At 45.1% G+C, this 8,992-nt stretch overlaps 1 protein-coding gene across 2 annotated transcripts in view; it reads left to right on the forward strand.

Annotated features, from left to right (window-relative positions):
- ZFYVE26 (zinc finger, FYVE domain containing 26) overlaps positions 1–4,746 on the forward strand; it is a 66,967-nt gene extending 62,221 nt beyond the window's left edge. For both annotated transcript variants that reach the window (XM_011949708.1, XM_011949709.1), the window contains exons 41-42: positions 137–181; positions 2,609–4,746. In XM_011949708.1, coding sequence (XP_011805098.1) covers positions 137–181; positions 2,609–2,812 — 249 coding nt within the window. In that variant the 3' untranslated portion in view covers positions 2,813–4,746. The remainder of the gene's footprint in view (positions 1–136; positions 182–2,608) is intronic.
- Positions 4,747–8,992: the final 4,246 nt, after the last annotated feature.

Raw genomic sequence — 8,992 nt, forward strand, 5'->3', positions numbered from 1 at the left:
TATCTTTGAGAAAAAAAAAGTCAGGCAGGCATTTTCATTCTGAAGTCAGAATGGCTGGGCTGAGGCTGGGTTGGGCCCTGGCTCCCAGACTGTGGGACTCTTCTCCCTCTCACATTGCTGTTTCTGTTCTGTACAGGAGCTGGAGGGCCTGATCCAGGCAATACACAATGATGACAACAAGGTGAGCTGAATTGTCTACAAACCCTGGTGATGCTAATGAATAGTGTCTCAGGCTTGCCTTGTCACCTTTATCCCTTGCTCCCTACAATAGCTCCATACAACCCATATCTCAGTTTCTTTATTATCAGAGGTGGAACCGAGGCTTGGATAGGGGTGTAGAAAGGAGGGAATAGATGGGGAGTAGGTGAACATGGACTGCATGAGTCTTTGCCTTCCCAAGTCTTTATCCCCAAAACGAATGTGTCCTAGGCTGCTCTTGAATCTCCATTTTAAACTGATGTCTTCTCTCAGAGATCCCTAGGAAATCCTTCACCTCACCTCCATCTTTGGGTGGACTGATGGAATGAGGTTCCCAGAGTAGGCAGGTATCTCTTTATCCTAGAGGGAAAAAGGTACAGTAAGAAAAAAGCCCCACCCCACGCTTTGACCAACAATGTCCACCAGTGTCTCAGTTTCCAGAATGAACCTCTCCTCAGGGGCCAAAGAACTCGTCCCTGTTTGGGAAATTGGTGAACCTTTGCTTCCCGTTGCCTTTGGGAGGAGTGCCAGTAAGAATAAAAATCTTCCCAGATCCCCCCATTCGTGGCTGACCACTGGATTGATCCTTCTGCCATCTGCAGGAAGGGCTCCAAGCCAGGAGGGGCATGAGAAAGCCAAGCCAGTCTGAGCTGCCCTGGCCAGCAGCAGGAAAAATATCTGACAGCTGAGTCCCCTGGATGAAAATTGACGTCAGGCAAAGAGCTTCTTACATGCTTCCCATGGCCGTATTGCTAATCCCAGGACTGAATTTACTGGGCATTTTTCAGTCTCCAGGGTTAAGGAGAACAATTTCTAAACATTTCTTCATTTATTTCTGAACATCATGATGCGCTCCTTGGAAAGGATGAAATTCTGACATCCTGAAATGTAGAGAATTACTTTTCTAGAGTCAGATTGAGGCCCCAACAGCCAGGACAGATGCTCAGATCCTCTGCTTCCCAGACTGCAGTTCTTTCTCAAGCCTTCACTGAGCCTCCCACTCAGCAGGACAGAGACTCTATTCCTGGGAAAGACATGCACTAAAATAGAGATAGTCCTTATTACTTTTTCAGGTATTTTTCTCTCAGCAGCTGTCTAACGCAGTTAAATGATCTGAGGCCCTGGGGGGTTGCCAAAAAAACAGCTTCATTCAACTCCATTCCAGACTCTGGCAAAATGTCCCTCTTCTCTTGGTAGGAATTTTGCCTGCCAACTTGTGATATGTATTTAGCTTAGCGTACGTAGATGCTAAGGGGAGCTCAAGGCCTGGGAGAGCTAACATCCTAGGGCAGCAAGTGGATACCCAAGCAGCACAGGACTGGATCACTTTAGTGACCTCAGAACATGCCAGACATCATCTAACTGTAGGAGATTATCTGTAATTCAGCTTAGAGAGGAAAGAAAGACTTTAGTGACCAAAACAAATAACAGATGGAGCACTGATACAGGAAGCAAGGCGAGTCCCCTTCACTAACCAACGGGGATTATTGCGACAGAAAGGCAACTGCTCGCAGAAGCTCTGTGGCAGCATATGAAGGCGTCTCTGCTCACCAGCCTAGAACACTGTTTAACCAGGGGGTGCTGGGGAGACCAGGGTCAGGAAGGAAGGGACTCTCGTCTCCACGAAGCTGGGGATTCATGAGATAGCAATTCTGGGAGATGCATACACACATACGCACGTCCTGAAACAGCTGCCTTTGGTCCAAACAGGCAGAGTCAAATCAGATCTAAGTGGGGTTAGAATTTAATTCGACTTTTTCCAATTGCGTGTGTGTGTCTTTCTCCTCAAATTTCCTGTAATTATAAAAAAAACTTTAGATTCAACAGGCTGAAAACAGAAAAATAGAGGAGGATATATGTGTTCATTCTAGGAGGATTCTGATGGTTTATTCATCCCTGTAATACATATTCATTGAACACCTACTACCTGCCAGGCCCCGTGCTATGCACCAGGAATACTACAGGAGTAGAAAAAACAGACACTACTCTTGCCCCTTAAAGTCTGGTCAAGGAGACAAGCATCAATCAAATAATTACCCGAGTAACTACAAAATCACAACTCTGGGCAAGAGCAATGCTGATCCTGTAGCCCAGAAGATGCTGGAGAGCCTGGGAGAGTGAAGAGGAGAGTGTCAGAGGGAGTGAACAGAGACCAGACTGCCTGCTGGCCTGCCTTCCTTTTTAAATTCTTAGCTTATTTGTCATAACTTTTTATACTATAAAATAGCACAGTGTTATAGCATATGTCCAGAATATTGAAAGAGTTGTCATAATACCATAAAATGCACCAATTCCGTTATGAATGTAGCAGGTGAGACGTGATGTCTGCATGAGCTTTCTGCTGCAGCTCTGTATACTTGATTTGTCAGTGATGGATGCCTTTCCGCTGTCTCTTTTATAACGCTGCCAGGTTCGGGCCTACCTGATATGTTGCAAGCTGCGTTCTGCCTACTTGATTGCTGTGAAGCAAGAACACTCACGGGCCACAGCCCTCGTCCAGCAGGTGCAGCAGGCCGCCAAGAGCAGCGGGGACGCAGTAGTGCAAGACATCTGTGCCCAGTGGCTTCTGACAAGCCACCCCCGGGGTGCCCATGGCTCAGGCTCCAGGAAGTGACCTTGGGCAGCGGGGCCAGGAACACATAACCTGAGAGCTGGGCAATAGCAGTGATGGCGATACCCTCCACCTCTTTCCTCCTGTGGAGTGGAACTTCTCTGGCTCTGCCCTAGGTTGGAAAGAGCTGGATTGAACCCTACTTGCCTTCTCAGGCAAGTATAGGACTTTTCACGCAAGTGCCATGTTTCTCTAAAATTGTGGAATCTATGTGTGTTTGTCTGGAGATGGCCAGTTCTTTCTACCTCAGAGTGAGTGAGTGTGTGTTCACACACGCGTGCATGTTCCTGTGCACTAATGTTTACGCCCAAGCATTTCTGAACAAATGAAACTCTTCTCCATTGAAAAGAGGCACTTTACTTTAGACTTGCCACTCTGAAAACCTTCCCTGCGTTTTGGTTCTTGACCCGGGTTGTCCTGTTTGTACAGTCTCCTCCCTGTGGACGTGCTTTAGTAGCTCCTCTTACCTAGAGGACTTTTACAGAGAATTAGAGCAACACCAAAAGGATTGCCTCTTTTCCTTCCTTCCCATTCCAAAATTCAGAGATGGCTTTGGGGCAAGTGCTACCTGTGGAATAAACCTGTTTTCCAGGTGTCTCTTCTCCCAAGCACAAGAAGTCCTGGAGTCTTTGGAAGGTAGTCTGAATAGAAGGGTTTTCAGGTGCAGGCATCTGAAAGCTGTGGGTACATGTATAAATGATCAGATCTGTGAGGCTAACACGGGCAAGAGGGTCTCCATCACATTCATCCAGAGGGGAAAGAAAGGCCACCATCCAAACAGGGATACAGGGGAGGCAGGTAGGGGGAGCGGTGGGGAGCGGATGCTCACAGGCACAGAGCTGCCTCTTGTCAATGTCCCTCCTGCAAAGTTGGTGGGTGAGAGAACGTGACTTTCTCTTTGAGGGTCTGGGAAGAGAAATGGTGGCCAGGATTGTAGGACTGAATGATTCGATTTTACCTATTTGAGCTGCAGTCCTGTTCGTGCTGCTTGAATTGGTTAGGAAGCTGCTTCCTTTTCCCTCCTGCTTCCATTCAGTCTCTTCAGGACCACGGGATGGATATGCAGACACGTGGGGTCATTGGGAAGGGAATGCGCTTCTTTTCTCTGTCTTAGAAGAGGGAGTCAAGGGTTGGCTTGGAATTGGGCCTCTGGACAGAGTCAGAATGAGAGCATAATGAATAGGTCACATCCGGTTGGTGGAAAACTAGGTGAAGTGCTTCTTTAATATGCACTGGCTTGTCTTCCCACCCAAGATGTGACAGTGTTTGAGAAAAGGTGTGTCATACTCAGTGACTTCAATTTGCAAATGAGGGGCCTAAAGAAAGCTCTGCAGCTCTGAACCTCTCACTGGCCAGAGCTCAGCCTATTGGTCCCACCCATGATGCTAAGACAAACAGAAACTGGAAGCTGAAGTCAGTGTCTCTGGTGCTTAGAAACCCTGTGGATTTCCCTCTGAACCGAGATTTTTAGTAGTAAAATAAACAACTCATGGACATCTGTCAGATGAGAAGTTTTGGTCCTGTTAGAGAGGAAAAAGACCGTAAGGAAACTGCTAGATCCATTTGGGCTAAAGTTTGGCTTTTCCTTCCTTGAGTCATAGAACGTATCTATCTCCCAGGAAATGTCCTTCTCTGGCATCTGCTTGCCCTTCTGAGTCTGCCTTTTTTGCACTGAACATAAGCACTTTATACTAATGGGTCACAAATCTTGCAGCCCTTAATTCGGGATAAGACCAGATTTTCCTGACATTTTCCTCTAACTCATTGAACTATCAAATTATAGGTAACCACTGACTAGACTGATATGAGATGAGGCTAAAAGCCTTTGAACACCACGCTGTAGTCTCCAACAGAAAAACCACCAAAACAGATATCCATGTTGAGGGGTTGAATGTTTTGCTACAAACAAGCCACAATAAAGTGTCTATCAACGTGTTTCTTGGCTTTGTAACTTCTTTGTGCTGTCTTGCGCCTACCCTTCCTGTCCTTTTTCCTTGTGGAGAGAAAAGGTGGGTGGGGAAGATCAGATGGCCTTCAATTCAGACTTACTCTAAATAATCCCCATAATGACTAATGACTCTGCTTTGGATTTATCTCGTTTCCTGTGTGTTAAAAACTATTAGTGCACCCTCTACCATCAGAAAACTTTTTTTTTTTTGCTTTAGTTGGGGGATGGGTAGAGATAGGTAATACATTTATAAGGTACAAAAGGTAAGTGAAAAGTCCCTTCCACCCTGTCCACCCAGCCCAGTCCCCTCCCAGAGGCCACCATTGTTATCAGTGTCTAGCATATAGTTCCAGAGCTACTTATGCATAAACAAATATTAATGACTGTTCCACTGTGAAGATATACCACAATTATTTAACCAGTTTCTAATGATGTACATTTTATGTTGTTGCCGTCTTTCACCACTACAGATTATACTGCATTGAATTATCTTGTCCAGAATTGGTGGGTCAGAGAATAGGTGCATTTAACAAATATTGCCAGTTACCTTCCAAAGAGGTTGTAGCAATTAACTCTCCCACCAGCACTGTAGAGAGTAGCTGCTTTCCCATACCCTTGCCCCAACTGTTACCAAATTTTCTGGATCTTTGCTAGTCCAATGGGTGAAAGGTTTCTTCTTTAGTGAATTTTGTTGTTGTTGTTGTTGTTGTTGAGACAGGCTCTAGCTCTGTCACCCAGGCTGGAGTGCAGTGGCCTGGCTAATTTTTTTATTTTTTGTAGAGACAGTATCTCACTGTGTTGCCCAGGCTGGTCTTGAACTTCTGGGCTTAAGCAATCCTTCGGCCTCATCCTCCCAAAGTGCTAGAATTATAGGGCCACTTCCCCTGGCCCTGTGCCCCAGCCTCTAAAACTCTTTAAAAAGCTGTTTGTCATTTTAAAAGCTCTATATATCTTTTCAATATCGACCAAATTGTCAATCTTTGAAACCAGGTGTAGGGTCTTTGGGGAAAGCAGAACTCAAACTTAGCTTAAACTGTTCTCTTGCCACCCACTTCAGGCATATGTTTGCAGTATGATACTTGAGCGATGGACAGTGTCATCACTGTTCATTATCTCCTTTCCCCAGAAACGTGACCTCATCCAATTTCTCATGTAAAAAAAAAAAAACATTTCTTTTTTTTTTTTTTTTTTTTTGGAGACGGAGTCTCGCTCTGTCACCCAGGCTGGAGTGCAGTGGCCGGATCTCAGCTCACTACAAGCTCCACCTCCCGGGTTCACGCCATTCTCCTGCCTCAGCCTCCCGAGTAGCTGGGACTACAGGCGCTGCCACCTCGCCCAGCTAGTTTTTTGTATTTTTAGTAGAGACGGGGTTTCACCGTGTTAGCCAGGATGATCTCGATCTCCTGACCTCGTGATCCGCCCCTCTCGGCCTCCCAAAGTGCTGGGATTACAGGCTTGAGCCACCGCGCCCGACCAGGGATCATTTCTATAGTTCGCTAGTAGAGAAGTTTCTCTGAATGTGTAGAGTACTGACTAAAGAGCTTCTGCACAGCAAAAGACACTATCAGAGTGAACAGGCAACCTACAGAATGGGAGAAAATTTTTTAAATCTCTTCATCTGACAAAGGTCTAATATCCAGAATCTACAAGGAACTTAAATAAATTTCCAAGAAAAAAACAACCCCATCAAAAAAAGTGGGCAAAGGATATGAACAGATACTTCTCAAAAGAAGACATTTATGCAGCCAACAAACATACGAAAAAAGTTCATCATCACTGGTCATTAGAGAAATGCAAATCAAAACCACAATGAGATGCCATCTCATGCCAGTTAGAATGGCAATTATTAAAAAGTCAGGAAACAACAGATGCTGGCGAGGCTGTGGAGAAATAGGAATGGTTTTACACTGTTGGTGGGAGTGTAAATTAGTTCAACCATTGTGGAAGACAGTGTGTCTATTCCTTAAGGACCTAGAACCAGAAATGCCATTTGACCAAGCAATCTCATTACTGGGTATATACCCAAAGGATTATGAATCATTCTACTGTAAAGAGACATGCACACATGTATTTACTGCAGCATTATTCATAATAGCAAAGACTTGAAACCAACCCAAATGCCCATCAGTGATAGACTGGATAAAGAAAATGTGGCACATATACACCATGGAATACCATGCACCCATAAAAAAGAATCATGTCCTTTGCAGATACATGGATGAAGCTGGAAGCCAACATTCTCAGCAAACTAACACAGGAACAGAAAACCAAACATCGCATGTTCTCACTCATAAGTGGAAGTTGAACAATGAGAACACATGGAGACAGAGAGGGAAACATCACACACGGGGCCTGCCGTAGGGAGGTGGGAAAGGAAAGGGAGAGCATTAAGACAAATACCTAATGTGTGCAGGGCTTAAAACCTAGTTGATGGGTTGATAGGTGCAGCAAACCACTATGGCACATGTAGACCTATGTAACAAACCTACATGTTCTGCACATGTATCTCAGAACTTAAAATACCATACCATAATAAATTTAAAAATTAAAAAAACAGCTCTAAAAACAAGCAACAGTAATGATTTAAGTAGACCTGAAAACCACCTGGTAGTGGACATAGCACAAAGATATGTCACAACAGAGAAAACTGGAACACCCACTCTAAACCGAGGATAGATGACCGCTGTGTTTAGAAACCTGAGACACTCCAAGGTTACCAGATATCTTTGGCTGGAGCTTAAGCAAAGTAGATCAAAGGCTATTAGACTCTTTTAATACCCAAGCAACCAAATATCGATAGTCACAGTAACCCCAGAGGAAACAGCCTTTTCCTGGCCTTCCTCTCTTCTTCCACAGTGACAATGTTAATGACCTATCTCTGAAATTTTCAGTTCTTCCACAACAAATTCATTCAATATCTGGTTACTGAATGGCTTCTTTGGTGGAATGCTTTCCTGCTCACTAATTCTGCATGTTGTTATTTCTGCCTGGAGCCCTTCCTTCAGCACCTCCTCTACCCTACCCTCCAGTCTACCATTGTCAAACCTCTTCCCTCAGTCCTGCATCGAGTGCCTTCCCCTGTACAGATTATTCGCTTCTCTGCCTATGCTTTCTCTTCATCCCACTTAAAGACAAATTCCTCAAGGTTCTAGCCACTCCTTCTTGACACTCATATTCTCCCATACAATCCCATAGCTTTAGCAGTTGTGTTGACTGCTGCCTTTAACTCTTTCCCACACAAGATCTGCCTTTTGACTACCTCCTGGAACTCACCACAAGGCTGACCTGCACCTAAAATTATTAGCATGTCCAAAATGGAATGCATTCAATTCTACCCACAAACCTGAACTTCCTTCTTCAGTGAATACATAGTTTTGTTTTGTTTTATTTTATTTTATTTTATTTTACTGAGACAGGGTCTGGCTCTGTCACTCAGGCTGGAGTGCTGTGGTGTGATCACAGCTCACTGCAACCTCTGCCTCCTGGACTCAAGCCATCCTCCCACCTCAGCCTGCTGAGTAGCTGAGGCTACAAGTGTGCACCACCAGGCCGGGCTAATTTTTGTATTTTTTGTAGAGATAGGGTTCATTCGCCACGTTGCTCAGGCTGGTCTCAAACTCCTGAGCTCAAGCAGTCTGCCCACCTTGGCCTCCCAAGGTGCTGGGATTACAGGTGTGAGCCACCACATCCAGCTGTGAATATATAGTATTACAAAATGTTATTATTACTATCGTGTATGCTGCCTGGTTAGAAACCTCTGTGCCAGCCAGGTGCAGTGGCTTATGCCTGTAACCCAACACTTTGGAAGACTGAGGTGGAAGAATCACTTGAGCCCAGGAGTTCAAGACCAGCCTGGCCAACATAACGAGACCCTCACTACAAAAAATAAGAAAATTAGCCAGGCATAGTGGTGGGCATCTGTAGTTCCAGCTACTAGGGAGGCTGAGGTGGGAGGATCACTTGAGCCCAGGAGTTAGAGGCTGCTATGATCCAAGATTGTGCCAGTGCATTCCAGCCTGGGAAACAGAGTAAGACCCTGAAAAAAAAGAGAGAGAGAGACAGAAGAAAGGAAGGGAGGAAGGAAGGAAGGAAGGAAGGAAGGAAGGAAGGAAGGAAGGAAGGAAGGAAGGAAGGAAAGAAAGAAAGAAAGAGGGAGGGAGGGAGGGAGGGAGGGAAGGAAAGAAGGAAGGAAGGAAGGAAGGAAGGAAGGAAGGAAAGAAAAAGAAAGAAAGAAA

The sequence above is a fragment of the Colobus angolensis genome, unplaced genomic scaffold (genome assembly GCF_000951035.1).
Source record: "Colobus angolensis palliatus isolate OR3802 unplaced genomic scaffold, Cang.pa_1.0 Scaffold3, whole genome shotgun sequence".
Taxonomy (NCBI): Eukaryota; Metazoa; Chordata; class Mammalia; order Primates; family Cercopithecidae; genus Colobus; species Colobus angolensis.